Source organism: Bremia lactucae, linkage group LG10, assembly GCF_004359215.1.
Source record: "Bremia lactucae strain SF5 linkage group LG10, whole genome shotgun sequence".
Classification (NCBI taxonomy): Eukaryota; Oomycota; class Peronosporomycetes; order Peronosporales; family Peronosporaceae; genus Bremia; species Bremia lactucae.
In genome coordinates, this window is record NC_090619.1 from 2,035,518 (window position 1) to 2,050,952 (window position 15,435).

A 15,435-nucleotide genomic window follows, 5' to 3' on the forward strand; every position below is an offset into this window, starting at 1 on the left:
GAATCCCTTGAACTAGGATTCTTTAAGCTTTAATAGCTTGTACGACTCCCTGAGTTGTTGAACCCATTAGTTCAATAGAACTAAGTGACTCTGAGTCTGAAAGTCTTCCTCTGACTTTAGGAGCGAGGTAGCTCCGCTACATACACTGTAACCAGTGTAAGGTTAACTAGTACTAATCAGTACTAGTGAAAGGTGCCCCGTTACATCTGCAGCTTCAAAATTGAAGACGTAAATATCTCACGTTTGCTTGAATTGACCTCTTTTAGCCACAACTAGCCACCTTTTTTGCGCCACTCCTCGTCGACCAACTAATTCGCACTTAAACGACCTTTTGCTGTGGTCCAGCGAAGTCGGCTAGTATTCTGTCCTTTACGGTACAGCTCGTGTAACAAATCTGTCAATTTCTTCAGTTCGTAATTATTTGTGGGAGTGATGGTGGCAATCCGAGGAAAGAAAGCCAAGGTCACAGCGAAGCTTAAGGCAACCAAGGCCAAGATAACTAACTCCAAGAAAACGAAATTTAAGCATCCCACACCACAGGAGGATATCACCCGCAGCCGCGAGGATACATTTCTAGCGTTTTTGCGATTCGCCATACAGACGAATCTAGCACGCGGCGTCACGGAGGCCTCAGGACGTTCAATTGGCAGCATTTGCAACGCACTGCTAACGGTGCTTTGTGGCCGCGGCAAAGAAAAGTCACTCTTACCTGAGCAAATTCTGGCCAAGCTTCCTCGCACGGAACGCAAGCGCGTGTGCGGTGCCATCTTTTCGGCTGACGAAATTGCCTACAGCTGTCGCAACTGCCAACTGGATACGACGTGTGTCATGTGCAAACATTGTTTTACGCACAGCAATCACGCAGGCCACGACGTGTATTTTCAGCGGACGACCGCAGGCAGCTCTTGTGATTGTGGAGACGTTCATGTACGTTATCGGTGTGATGCAATGTGATCATTTGTATGCTCTATAATTTTAATCGTGAATTGATGCTAATCGCAATTCCAAATTATTATTGTACAGGCGTGGAAACAGAGTGGATTTTGTGTAAAACATAAAGGCGCGATTGCATCTAAATCTGGGATAATAAAAAATCGATTGCCGAAGCAACTTGGACAGACAGCACCCGTAGTGATCGACGCAGTAGTGGAACATATTTATAAAGTATTGCTAGGCATGGACTATGGGCTTGAACTTGCTGAAGCTTTTGAACTATTTACGAAAAACATCCCGCCTTCCTTGCTTTCAATCCCATGTAACAGGGACGAAGCTATTGCGCCGAGCACAGAAGCAGGCTCTGATGTAAGTAGCGCAATTCCTTTGCCTGAATCAATAGAGTTTACGAGACAATTGGCGCAGCTTTCCGCTGAGCCTACATCAAAAGCTACTGGACCAGGCGGCAGATTGGAGGCCCAGACAAAGGAAGTTTCACTTGAAACATCCAGCCCTGACGAAGACGCGCAAACTGGAGCACTTTTTGGAATTCGGCTGCATAATGATGACGTTCACTCGCTTAACGAAGTGGTAAATCATCTATATGTAGTGTTGGGAATGTCAAAATCAGAAGCACGTGCAACAGTTAGTAAAGTTGATAGCCAAGGCGATGCGATCATCTTAAAGAAGCCACTGCTGCTGTGTCCAGAAATTGTTGGAAACTTGGTGCGCCGGTCTTTAAATGTGTCTGTTGCGCCAATCTGGTGGGACAGGCAAATGGTTGGAATACCTGCTCTTTTGGAGTGGTTGAAGTCTATAAGCATCGCTTCAGATGGTCTTAGTAAGCTTGTAATGGAAGCGCTCTGGAAACAGCGATCGCTTGCTATTACAGGATTTAATTCGCTTTCCAGCACTTTGCCTAAAGGCAAAACGATTGAGGAATATATCAAAGAACTGAAGCTACGATTAAACAATCATGCTTGGGAAGCGCTTAATGCATTAATGCCAGGAGATAAGGACCTTTATGCTTTAGCACGTGATCAAGAGCTCAGTCAACAAAAGCGTTTTGATTTTTGTGCTGAAGGAAAAACAGCTACAGTGGCATTTACCGGCTTTCTCGCAGGGAAGAATCGCCCTTATTGCAAAAACATATTTATTGATGAATTTGTTAAAGCCGTGTCGTTGAGCCCGTCGTTCCGCCGCCACGAGAATATTCGAAAAAGTTTCGACATTGTGGTAGCAAAGTATTTCGATTCGGATTCAGCAATCGATTCTTGTACTAGCTCGTCAGCTCTGACACTACTGATGCAATACGACGCTACTCTTCGGAAAAACGCTGTGGAATCCTCTCACTCACTGTTGCGAGAGCATCTAGTCGATATCCAGTTTCGTGCTAGCATGCTAGAGGCCTATTTACGATCGTACGCTTCCATGACCAACATGTTTCTGCGTGGCTTAGGCAATTCTAGTGACTCCATTTTCGATTTCGCCGTACAATTTTTAACGGTGCCTCATCTGATCCAAAAATATACAAAGAAGGAATCATTAATGCATCCTGGGCAATTGGAGTTAATACGTGAATTGCTACGCGCTCTCTACACGGTTTTTCACTCGGCCGTCGATAAGAATGGAGGAGCATTGAACGCTGATCACCCTGCTCTTAGTAGTCAGAAGTACAAGGTAAGTTTAAGTATATTAGAGGTCGGCTGAATGCTTATCGAGTATGCATTTCTTAATACTTCAGCATTGCGTGGAAAATTTGGAATTCGTGTTCAATATTGGCACTTTGTCAAGTGAACTCGTGTGTTATGTAGACAACCTGAAGATCTGGCTGTCTTGTCTGAACATACTACAGGTATTTTGCTCTTTGTCCCTTTTTAGTTAGACGGATGTCTTAACATGAAGTATCGCTTGCTCCTAGGGAGGCGATCCACAGGTGCGGAGAGGAATACATCAAAATCACATAGAATACGAGTCCGACAGCTGGCTGTCAATGTTTAATCTCGGAATTCGCGCCCACTCGCTATTCGCTATTTCATGGAATGGACTGAATTTGTCTAGTTGCGAATCACCGGAGTCAAAGATAGCCGAGATATTTCGCCCAATTATTGAAACGACTCTTTTGTCATCAACTCATCTCAATAGCAAGGTGATAAAAAAGACGCTAGTTCCAATTATAAAACTTTTATCGATGACTAAAAGGAGTATCAGCCGAGAAAAAGGAATGTTGGCTTACGACTTTAACGTAGCGTCTCAGCCGACATCGCTGCATATTCCTTTGCATCGCTTCCTGACGGCAGCTGTGCGGCATATCTGCTTTAGTCAGTCAGGTCTAGGAAACTCCATTCCGACGGATGGCCTATTGCGGGTCTTTGGGTTCGACAAATTACCCGTTGATATGCAGTGGGAACTTCTTGAAATGCCTCTTCGCTGTTTAGTGATGGCATCGCAAATTCACTCAAACTTGTGGCGTCGAAATGGAGACGAAAACATGCTGGCACAATTATACAATTACTCAGCATTGCCATATTGCATTCACTATCGGGATGCCGACACATTTATGCTGCAACTCGGTGTCCTCATGACTGGGCCTGATGCCCTCTTGGCACGAATGGTTGATAAATTCCAACTAGGTAGCTATTTTTTGCTCTCGAACGGATCCAATGTTGCAGAGCTGGAGAACGCAATAACGCTGTATGGATATGCACGACTCGGAGAAGGAATTGATGCACAACAACGTCTTCAAATGCTAGAGGAGTTTCTGCGACTTGTGATTGTACTTGGCACAAGTCTTCCCAGCGCAATGGGGTCAGCTTATGACGATGAATTTTTGGCGGAAGAGATGTTGCAGCAATTATGCACGAAGCCCCAGTGCTTTAGTAAGCTATTTGATCTTGCCATTCTACCTTCTGGCCAAGATGATATTCCGGCAGCGCGGCTGGAAAGTGTACTAGCTGATGTGGCCACTTTTTTGCCGCCGTCGGGACTCGAACCTGGTCGATATGAATTAAAGGAAGGTCTGCTGCAAGATTACAACCCATATTTTTTACATCTCAATCGTGAAGCACACGAGCTAGCACGTGATCGTTGGACAACGTATCGCAACGCTTGTCGTTTGAAAGCGAAGAAAAACACGCCTGTTGCTCCCCCAAAGCAACCGCTGAAACCTGCTAAGCCTCCCGTTGCTTTTTTTCGACCAGCCCAAGCAATTCTGACGTGTGAAAGTACGGTGGTGATTGTGCATGTTATACTTTGGAAGATACTTTCTTCAGCCGACACAGTGCCGGCGCCTGCATCTCTTTCGGATAACACTGTCTCTGATGCTGTCATATCGACGTGTTTGCACTTACTGGTGCATGGTGTCCACACGGCATCGTATGCTTCCGATCGTCGCTTTTGGGCTCGCCTTGGCAAAGCGAATGTGACCACCTCCAAAATTTCGGTGCTTAATCTTTTAAATCAATTGCTTGACCAAGCTACCAATCTACTTGATAGCGAACAAACTGGTACGGTTGAGTGGCTTATTTGGAAGATTTCGACAGAATCACCTACGTGCAGAAAAATGTTGGAGCAATTAGCGAAAGACTCAAAGTCCAAAAAGCTTAAGGCCGAAGCGCCAGCGTTAGCGTCGACTGCTAGTTCTAGTGCTGATAAACGAAATGCGACCAAACCTCCGTCTACAACGTTGGAGCAGCGCAAAATGGAAGCGAGAAAGAGAGCGATGGCTTCGATTGCTACTCGACAGGCTGCATTTCAGGCGATGGTTGACTCCGAGGAAACAGAGGAAGACCAGAAGAAGGATGATGTAGGGTTAGTTGAAGCCACACAATCAAATTTAGGTAAGCGCAAGATCGAAGCGCTTGGAAAGACTAATACGAAGCATCAGAAAAAGGCGAATGAGCGCTGCTACTATTGTATCCTTTGTCATGACAACTCGGCTCAAGGTCAAATAGGAATGGCAGCCTACGTTCATCAGTCTACGGTGCTAGCCCCAGAGTTTCGACCAGAGGCTAACGAAGCTCTTGGCTCTGAAGGCAGAAAAGTTCGTGATCATGTGAAAAAGGTGATTGAGAAGATGGAATTGTGTTCAGGTGGTGGTTGCTTGACCTCGTCCGATAGTGATACCGCCACGTCACCTACTTTGCGTGCCTTCGCGACTTCATTTCCGGAATGGTACATGGATGGCTCGCTAGAGGATCAACTTACTCGCAACAATACGGCGCGAAATAGTCCTCCTTCTCCAGCAACTCGTAATCCGAATGCTGACCGAATGCGTTTTGGCATTTCAATGTTAGAAGGCGAGCCGATACAGACGGATGAAGAGATGGATGTTCTTGAAGGCGTGCTCGACCTTCGAGAAGACCAACAACTTTTTCCAATGGATATGCGTGGGGCGGTGAGTTTAGACTTGCGCGATAACCGCGTAGAGCCCCGTCGATTGGGTGGTCGTGAACTGGTCGGGGCGAGGAATGGCGCTATTCGTGGTCACGGAGGATCAATGTATGACAGCGATGATGACGGCAATGATGATTCCTCAACGCGCTTTCGTCTAGAGCGTATGCCGCCCGGATTTGGACGAACTCACGAAAGTGCCAAGCTGTATCTTACTCCGTGTGGGCTGCATGTTCGCACCTGTCAGCATGCAGTACATATCAATTGTCTCGAACGCTATATCACGTCGCTGCATGACAAGGCAATGCGCGGTGAAGAATTTGATGGCGTGCAGGCGATTGATCCGGATTCAGCGATGACGCAGTTTCTGTGCCCGTTATGCAAAACGTTGAGTAATTTCCTGATACCGACATCGGAGCCTCGAGTTTCAATACTAAAGGACGATGAGCGGGAGCAAAAGCGCTTCGTGTCAAGAGCTGAGCAAGATGTAGTTTCTGCTTGGGACAAGATTTTACAAGATCAGTTGTCGATTCCCGGGTGGTACCGCTCGGTGCTTGGACGTGATGGGGGTTTTGAAGACGATGAAATTGAAACAGAGCACGATATGTGGCGGGATTATTTTGAAGATACGCTTTGGGAGCCCCATGGGAGCTTAGAAAAAGGGGCACCTTTCTTGTGGGCAGCGTGCGCATATACATTGGCATCGTTTCTTACTGTGGCGGAAGATGAATACCGGAAGGTCTCTGGGACTGACGCAATGTTTGATCCACTCATAGACCAGTGTCCTCTGTCTCTAGAAAAGGAGCTAGAATCTTTGACATGTGTGACAAAATTTTGTCGGTGGACTTGTTCCTTGCTGGAACATTGTTCCGATGCCAAAGTAATTTGGGAGACCGCAAAACGCTGCTGTCCGATCAATACTGAGACCAAACGCGAATTTCGAAAGTTTACAAAGGTGAGGAGTAAGGATAGTTTTGATTGGTGCTGAGTACTCCTTTCGTGCTTATTGGTGTTGCTTTCGTTACAAGGTTTTGGGGTCAATCGACGCTTGTCTTCGTGGCACTATTTTGGGCCTCTTAGTAGCAGATACGTTCACGGTTAGCTGATCATATTATTTTGAGTAGTGGTGTCGATGTTACTAATATCATATTTTACTATAGGCTTTTGTTGTCTCCAGTGTAATTGCGGACGAACTTGATACAGTTTGGCAATTTATACCAGTATTCACTGCTGCGGACTTGCTGCAGCATCTTCATGCCGAGTTCTTTGAGCCAACTGAATTGGAGAGAACATCGCTGTATCAAGACAAACACTCGCTTGTCGCTGATAGTGAAAGTGAGAAATCAAATCCCACAGCAGCAAAAGTTGCAAACGCACTGGCGTCGGCCCATCGCCTTACGAGAAGTGGTCGTAAAATAAGTTCTGCTACGTTAACAAACCCATCCGTACAGCAGCTGAAGAAACAAATCGAAACTTCTGATGGTATGGAGTCTGAGGTCTATGCTGCACTTCAGCTTTTGGAACGAATGGCTGAAGCGTACTCGACCGAGAAACTGAAACCTTTGACAACAGTATTGAATGTTCAGTCACGACTCCAGCACATTTTAGCATCTAATGCTTCATTTGTCCGGCGTATGAAGCTTTTCTGGCGCTGCCTGGTGAATTCGAACATTCGCGTGTTTGCTAGCAAATCAATTCATATTCCTACAATACTGGATATTGCTCGTAGTTCAGACACAACGTTCAATCAACTTTGGCATTGGTGTATGGATCGCATACTCAGCAAGAATTTCTTAGGAAGTTCCACGGGTGGTGAGAAGTGCGAGCACACAGAAGGATGCAGCGAAGCTTATGTTGCAAGTATGTTTATCCTACGTAAAGTTCCTAATCAGCCGCGTCTGATTGACTTGCCGACTCAGTACGACGAGCTGTACAGTCAAATGGCCGGCCACAAGTGCACACGATGTGAAAAAGCACCTTGTGATCCAGGGCTTTGCTTAATTTGTGGCGAGTACCTTTGTTGTGGAGATTCGTGTTGCACACGGGCATTTATGCCTCATGGACCACCAGTGGGGGAATGCACTCGCCACGCTGCTGAGTGTGGGGGTGGTGTTGGTATCATTCTGTTGCTGGAGCAATGTCGCATTGCAATTGTAGGCGGCAACATGGCGGCATATTTTCCAAGCCCGTACGTCGACTCGCATGGTGAAGAAGATGTGGGATTGCAGCGGGGCCGCCCACTTCGACTCGACATGACTCGATACCGAAATTTAGAATCGTTGTGGCTAAATCATCGCATATTTACTGAAGTATCGCGCCAGCGCAATCAGCGCGATCCTCAGTATACGATCAACTTGTCGTATCTATAGGTTTTGAAGTAGATTGCATTGTCCTACAACAATAAATACGACCAGCGTTACTTTACTACGGCGCTATCTGGTATTATTTTGTAATATTAGCTAACCACGTAAGGTGAAATGTGGCGGCAAGTCAGCATCGGCATAACGTTTGTCCTATATGTAAATGCAAAGGAGTCGACAATTGCCACCTACAATGCACATTTCTTGTATTCACAAGACGAATTCCATACGCTTGATTTGTAAGATCTTATAGATCCATCAGTGGTACGTCAGTACGATGCATGCCATGCGTGAGCGAAAACTGACATTGCATATCTCCGACCGAGGCAACGATCTTGTATTGGTCACAATAAGTATCGAAATGCTTGAGCATCGTCCACAGCCTCGATGTGAAATTCAAGGAATTTAATGTTAGTAACACGACGTGGTATCGAGATGCCTTGCGGACGACATGAGCTCAGCGTACTTGCCAAACACTTGCACGACATCGTCCTTTACGGAGTCATCTTAGAGCACGAGCTCGTCATTAAAACTGACATTTTTTCAGGCTTAGATATAAATCGCTGGATACTGTTTAATAGCAGTACGATTGTTCCGGAGCAAAGGCTTAAATTTTTACTTGCTGCATAGTATTATACTTTTATATGCTGATTCAGTTTGATTCCAATCGCTTGATATGCCAACGCTTGAGCTTGTAAATCTTTCAAGAGTTCGGCCAAAACAAGCCATTTATGTAGCGAAAACAGTTCTTGGATGAGAGAATCCAGCAGCATGGGGAGCAGCACTGAGGGTGGAGCTGACAAGAAAGATGCGAATTTTCATTAAAATTTTCAGGATTTTAAAATGAAGCGGACCGTGGCTTTCCGTTTCAAAAGTGTTTTGAGCGAAACTGACAGGTCAGTGCGACCGCTAGCATCGAATGAAGGCCTTAACAGTTGTCAATGCCTTTCTTCAAACTCACAAGGAGTATTTTGAATTCGATACGTATGCCATGATTCACGATTCATGCCAAAATTTCGTGCTGCTGTATCTGTACAGATGTGATCGCGTCACTTATCTGGAGAATTCACCGCCAACAATTCTTTAACGTCTACAAGCCTCTGCACACGCGAAAGTGCTTAATCGCTTGCTCTGTCGAGACGATGATGATGTTAACGTTGGCAAACGCATTAAGCGCACCGACAGGAGGGGAATTTTGCAAATAAAATTGACAAGATTTTGGTCATTGCATTGGAAAGAATGCATCATCTGTCAGCCCTTCAAATATATTAACATTCGTGTCCCCATACATGGCTAAATCTGGTGTCATGTTTATAAATCCCAGCCCTGTTTCCTGGAGGTGAGGATGGTGAGCGAGCTGGTGGGTTTGTTGATACGGATACGACGGGGGCTGAAAGGCTGATGTCGGCAATGACTCAAGCATCATATTTGAGGACGGTGGCATTCCTCCATATCCAAAACTATTTGGCATCAGCGGTGCTCCTTGTGCTCCGTAATTGCCTCCATTCATCAAGCCCATCATTTGCCGTTGATGCGTCGACAAGTTGGGCATATTACCGATTAGAAATCCTTGCGTTTCAAAGCTTCCATCGGAGTTGAATCCAAGTGGCGTCATGATAGAATCCATTCCAACGTTGGTCGTACTATTTTCACAATCCACGTTGTTTGAAGCTGACACAATCCCGTAATTAGTATTGACATACAAATTCCCACTTTCAGAATGCGTTGGATTCATGGGCATTGACAAACGCATATAGTGAGGCTCGGATGCAGTAGTCAACCCACAATTCATTATAAAATTCGGTTCACTCATAAACGAAGTCGATGAATTCAAGGAGCTACTCGAAGAGGCCATGTACGCGTCAGGTGTGAAAGTTGGCATTTCCGAGCTTATGACATAGTTGGATGTTGAATCGCCAGGTATTGAAGTGCTGGGATTAAAGCTATTGCATGCCTGCATGAGGTTCATAGGTCCTGTTGGCAAAAACATATTTAAACTCGTCGAAGTAAAATCAACGGTAGGCGAAGGAGGTTCTGGAAACAGCGTAGGTGCTGCCATGTGTAGCATATTCATGGATTCGATTGCATCGGCTGTGGTCATGGCCATTGGATTCGTGCTTACAAGTGTCGGGACCTGTGGTGTCATGTACATCGATTGGGACATTACCACTGTTGATTGGTGAGCGCTCAGAGTAGTTGATAGCAATAGATTTGTTTGTATTTCGCCTTGATTTGCACTGGATGTAGTAGAAGATGTTTGATGTTCCTCTTTTGTATCGTCTTCTTGAGCAATTTGCTTGTCTGCCAGTGAAGCTAGTACCTCGAGTCTCGTTCCGACTTCTTTTCGAAAAATTAAACACTTCCGTACCCATTCTTTATGCTCTGTTAGACTTGTTTTTGTTGCTACCATGATTGCACAATACCATTACAGATAAGCGAAAAAAATAGACACGATAAGTCTTTAGGTCAATGACGTACGTTGGTGCTTGTGAAGCGTGCTCCAGCTCTTTAAAGCTGCCTCATTTTTTTCAAGCATTTCTTTAATTTCATGTTGTGAATTTACGTGCCCTGGCAATCGTGTCTAAGGTCATAAATAATTTTCATAAAATAGCGTAGGCAGACGATTAGATAATCCACGAATAGATTGGGCTACAGATTCGCAAGCGCACCAGCTCCGTAGTGGCTTGCTGCTGTTGAATTGTATTAGTATGATCCGTAGTGGACGCATAAGACGAGTAGAGCACGTGGTCGCGTGGCTGAGCGCTGGAGACAGCGGACGGAGTCACGTACGGTGCCGCCATTTTGCGTAAAATATGAGGGCTCAAAATTTCATCAGTGTCCGAGCCAATCAACACATTTTATTTCAAAAACAGCCAATGTGATGGGAAAACCTACCCTAGTACTTAGTAACGCAGATACTGTGGTTAAGTGCTGGCAATCATGGCGAGTCTTCAGCCCACGTGCGTGTCAGCTCCTGGAAAAGTGCTGCTTGTGGGAGGATATTTAGTATTAAAAGAACAATACTCGGGGCTAGTGCTATCGTGCACTACGAGATTCTACTCCCAAGTGGAGATGAAAGTGCGTTGTCTGTGAATGTATACCTGATTAAGCAAGCACAGAGATTTACGCTGTCTTTTGTAGATTTTAAGCGTAAATAAAGCAAACGAAGCGAAAAACGGGCGTCTTTGTTTTTCGCTTATAGTTCAAAGCAAGCAGTTCAACCAATGCATTGACGGCCGCATCGAAAAGATGGACAATGGATGCTTTCAGTTCCGACTAAGGTGACGAAAAATTGAAGATGGTTGTTTGAAAATAGCTCACATTTTTTGTAGGAACGAATCGGATCGTAACCCATATATTGAGGAGACAATCATGTGTGCTGTGAATGGTATTGCCGGGTTACAGGCACTTAAGATTAATGATACGTTTCGACAACTTCAAAATTCAAAAGCTGGCGTTTATGTTACGCTTCGGGGTGATAATGATTTTTATTCGCAAGCACAGCGGGTAATCAGATCAAGAGAAATATTTAGTATTGTAAATGTTGTTGACGCGCAATTAACTTTTTTATTAGCTGCAAGATGCCAAATTGTCACTTTGTCGCGCCAACGTGAAGTCTCTGGAGGCATTCGCACCCCCTACAATACATAGTACGACCAATAATTGCACGAGCGTGTAAATCTAATGTGTTTAACTCGACGTGGTTAGAGTGTGGATACAAGAAAGTTGCTGTAAAAACAGGCATGGGAAGCTCTGCAGCTCTCGTGACGTCGCTCGTCGCATCTCTCGTTGCATTTTTTGTTCCCAAGATGCAATTAACTAAAAATAAGCAGTACCTCGAAATTGTACACAATCTTGCCCAATTATGCCATTGCTACGTTCAACGCAAAGTACGCTTCGAATGGATTGTGTATGAAGTCGTTTATTAATTCTTTATTAACATATGTGCAGATTGGAAGTGGATTCGATATTTCCGCGGCATGTTTCGGTTCGCAACAATATACTCGGTTCTCTCCGTCTCTTTTAAAGACATGTACATCGGAGAAAGCGCTTCACCCAGAGCAAATTGCACGTTGTATTACAGCACATACGCAGTGGAATACGTGCAATCGTGTGGTACTATTGCCAGTAATTTTGAGTGAAAACTATTATTGATAAGGTTGTCTTGATGGTAGAAACCTTTGCGAATACCTTCATCGTTTCACTTGCTGATGGGCGACGTATCATCTGGTTCTACGTCAGTGTCAATGGCTCAGGAAATGACGAAGTGGCAAGAAAAGGAGCCTGTAAAGGCAAAACGCATGATGGATGCAATCCACTGCTGTAATGTTGAAATTGAGCAAGGGTTTGCAAAAATCTGTGACCTTGAAGCAGATTATAATACTCATGTTAATTGGAAAGAATTGGCTAGTCATAGCCGTGAGCAGGTAAACATTCTGGTCGCTTTTACCTTGTCAATTCTTCTCTAAACCGTTATTACTTTTTGTATGAAGTGGAATACCATTGATGCCACGATTGGAGCTATATTGTCGAGACTTAGTCAAGCATTTTCTCATTCTCGAGACCTTATGCGGTCTGACTCTGATTGAAAAAGCTTTTTGTAAAATTTTGCAGACTCAAATGACATGCTATTCGTTTGTCTTGAATTGTAGCGAAATGGGAATTTTAGCTGGAGTCCCTATCGAGCCACAAGAGCAAACTGCTATTCTCGATGCAACCTTGACGATCCCTGGTGTTCTTTTTGCTGGCGTTCCGGGAGGTATGGCCAGCTTGCTTGTTTTTTTTAATGTATGTACGCTTATTAACTAACCTGGCAGCGGGTGGATACGATGCGATTTGTGTACTTGTGATCCACGATTGTGCTCTCGTTGCTGTTGAAAAGCTGTGGATTCAATGGCCAAGTACTCATCCCAGCTCCATGTGCGTCTGCCGTCAACTCAAGCCTCTCGTTGTGTTAAAACATCTCTGTTACCTTAGTATATGTCCCTTGTTGTGCGACATTGATCGTGGCCAAACGAACGCTTCGTCCAAAATATCTACACTTCAATTCCACTCGGTTGAATACTTGATGCCTTATACCATATCACTTGACTGATGCGATCTAATAGTGCAGATAATTGGAACAGATAAAACGGCCCATTTTGTCAAAGCGGAAGATACGCGACGAAGAACATGTTGCGCAAGACATGACCGAAATCGTGACGGGCATGTCAAATGCTCATAATACCATTGATCCTGTCAAGTCGTCGGAGCTGGAAAAGCATGAACGTTTTATGATCCCTGGGTTACGGTTTGCAACCGAGTCTTGGGCTGGAATGAAAACGAGGAATGAAGATCGTCATGTAACATCTGTTAAGTGGTTTCCAGGACCTGTCTTTGCTATCTTTGATGGTCACGGTGGTACTTTTTCCGCTGAGTATTTAGCACGCCACCTTATCAAAACTGTCGCAAGTGTCATACGTCAAAACATTGGTAATAATGCACTGACTTTCTTAGAGCAATCTCACGACCAATCAAACCAAGAAAGCGATCGTAAAAAAGCACTTATTGAACATTTGGTACTGCTTCGTCAGCAGCTTGCAGAGCTTGAGACTCTAAAGAATCTCGAGTCGACGCATTCACCGGATAACTTGCAAAATCTTCTCGACCACCTTACCGAGGCCATTGCACAAATCGACCATGAAGTTGCTCAAATTGACACGGTTGAAGCAGTGCGTCACCAAGAGCGAATGCAATGGGTCGGAACCCACCATGGTCATTTTGTAAAATCATTTGTGGAGGCGTTTGAACGAATGGATATGCAATTGCTGCAAAAGAATCCATCGCAAGATGGATCTACTGCTCTTTTGGCTTGGTTTGTCGCCGACACCGTCTGCTTCGCAGACAACACGAGAGGAAGAGCCACTCGTTGTAAGCAATTAATGGATGGTTTGCTTTTGTATCTTGTGAACGTAGGTGACTGCCGTGCTGTCATGTGTCGGGGTGGTCAAGGTATTGCACTGACCAGCGACCACAAACCCAATCGTCCTGATGAACAAAAAAGAATTGAAAAAGCTGGTGGGTTTGTTGGTAAAATTGCAGGCATCGCACGCGTGTATTCTGCCGCGGGTGCAGGCTTGGCGTTAGAGCATGAGACTTCGACGTATTTAGCCGTGTCACGTGCGTTTGGAGACCGTTCGTTAAAGACCCCGACTCGGCTCGTGTCACCTGAGCCAGAAATTACACGTGTAGTCGTCCAAGATCAAGATTTGTTCCTTGTTTTAGCGTGTGATGGCATCTGGGACGTACTAAGTGAGCAAGAGGTGGTGGACATTGCATTGCCGCACTTTAATGACGCAAAAGCCGCCGCTGACGCTATTGTCAAGGCCGCTTACAAGAAAGGGAGTGTTGATAATCTCACAGCAACGGTTATTCAATTTGGGTGGAAACCTGACGCTCAGGTGTTTGGTTACCGTACACGACGCGTGAGATCAAAGACCACAGCAATCGAATCGAGTTGCGCTCGATTCGAAGATGCGACTGAGGAGATTGACATGTTTAATTTATAATAGTACATAATCTATGGCCGTCGGTATAGCGACACCCCGATTTTGGTATAGCGACGCCCTTCCAGCAGCTAGCACAGTGCTGGTACAGCTATTTTGTGCTATTGTATATGTATCTTCTTGGAAGGGTTCTCTACAGCTCTTTATGATCCTCTATGCTTAATAGTTCTCCTCCAAATGCTTATGTACTTTACACAAGGCAAACATCACGACAATTTTATCCAAAAAAGGTGACGTTCTTGGACTTACAATTTTGTTTGATGGGCTCAGTCAACCCATTCAATTGGCTTTATGAAAGTTTGTTATCGACGCAAAGACTGGGAGCGCATGCCCCTCAAATTCAAGGCGCTTTTTGTTGTATCTGCAAGAGCCCTTGGATGTAACGAGGTGTATCGTTACATGAAATTAACTCTTAAAGGGTTGTTAATTAATATATTATCTAAAAGGTAGATAATATTTGCAGAATATAACTTGTATATAGTAATATCAGAATTCTTATCCATGAATAGGTATAGACCATTATACCTATTTATTCCGAAGACTAATCAGCTGTAGGAGTAATCAAAGAGAGAGTTACAGATAAGATAGAGATAAGAATTCAATTACATGTTTAGTATTTGATTATAATTAAGTTAGCATTTACAAAGATAGAAAAAATGGCACTTAATTATATTGATACAGTTTTCATTTTACCCTCTTTAAGCTAGTTACCTTAAAGAAAAGTCTTCCTCTGCACGCACTAGTGTACGTGAAATAACATAGGGCACCACTCGCAACTGAAGCAGTGCAAAGTGGACTTGTACTGAAACAGTACAAGTCGTAGTGCCCCGTTACACCTGGTAGCACTTTGTAGTCCGTCCAAGGACCAAATTTTCCACATCTAACATGGACATGTTAGATGATAGTGGGAATACGCATCACGTTTCCCCTGAAAGCTACTCCTTTCTAAGTGATATAGAAAGGAGTGCGGTTGAACGAATGAGTTCGACCGTAGGAAACGATGCAATCCTGGCATTACTGTCCAACTTAGACAGAGATGCCCTCCATTCAACCGTCGCCAAGTTCATACAACATGAACTTGACGAGATGAAGGAAAAAGTAGCCTTGCTGAATCAGCAAGGCTCTCAACAGGCGGAACTGTTGAGATTACAACAGGTACAGACCCCTGTACCTGGGATGACGCAAACGCGTCGTCCCGAAACTCT

The 15,435-nt window shown here is 44.6% G+C and overlaps 3 protein-coding genes across 3 annotated transcripts; 2 read left to right on the forward strand and 1 right to left on the reverse strand.

Annotated features, from left to right (window-relative positions):
• Positions 1 to 432: 432 nt before the first annotated feature.
• CCR75_008560 (uncharacterized protein) lies at positions 433 to 7,752 on the forward strand (the record flags this gene model as incomplete). Its single annotated transcript, XM_067966612.1, has 6 exons — positions 433 to 927; positions 1,024 to 2,613; positions 2,678 to 2,788; positions 2,855 to 6,280; positions 6,354 to 6,422; positions 6,486 to 7,752. The coding sequence occupies 6 exons, from the start codon at positions 433 to 435 to the stop codon at positions 7,692 to 7,694; spliced, it is 6,900 nt and encodes a 2,299-aa protein (XP_067814422.1). The 3' UTR covers positions 7,695 to 7,752.
• CCR75_008559 (uncharacterized protein) lies at positions 7,708 to 10,486 on the reverse strand (the record flags this gene model as incomplete). The annotated part of the gene is made up of 3 exons (XM_067966611.1): positions 7,708 to 10,088; positions 10,164 to 10,266; positions 10,355 to 10,486. 3 exons carry the CDS (start codon positions 10,484 to 10,486, stop codon positions 8,908 to 8,910), a joined length of 1,416 nt encoding a protein of 471 aa, XP_067814693.1. The 3' UTR covers positions 7,708 to 8,907.
• Positions 10,487 to 10,612: 126 nt separating this feature from the next.
• Positions 10,613 to 14,233, forward strand: CCR75_008558 (uncharacterized protein; the record flags this gene model as incomplete). The annotated part of the gene is made up of 11 exons (XM_067966610.1): positions 10,613 to 10,763; positions 10,827 to 10,966; positions 11,018 to 11,192; positions 11,260 to 11,335; positions 11,394 to 11,575; positions 11,637 to 11,801; positions 11,861 to 12,112; positions 12,179 to 12,258; positions 12,338 to 12,444; positions 12,503 to 12,741; positions 12,812 to 14,233. The coding sequence occupies exons 1-11, from the start codon at positions 10,626 to 10,628 to the stop codon at positions 14,231 to 14,233; spliced, it is 2,976 nt and encodes a 991-aa protein (XP_067814694.1). The 5' UTR covers positions 10,613 to 10,625.
• Between the last annotated feature and the right edge of the window lie 1,202 nt (positions 14,234 to 15,435).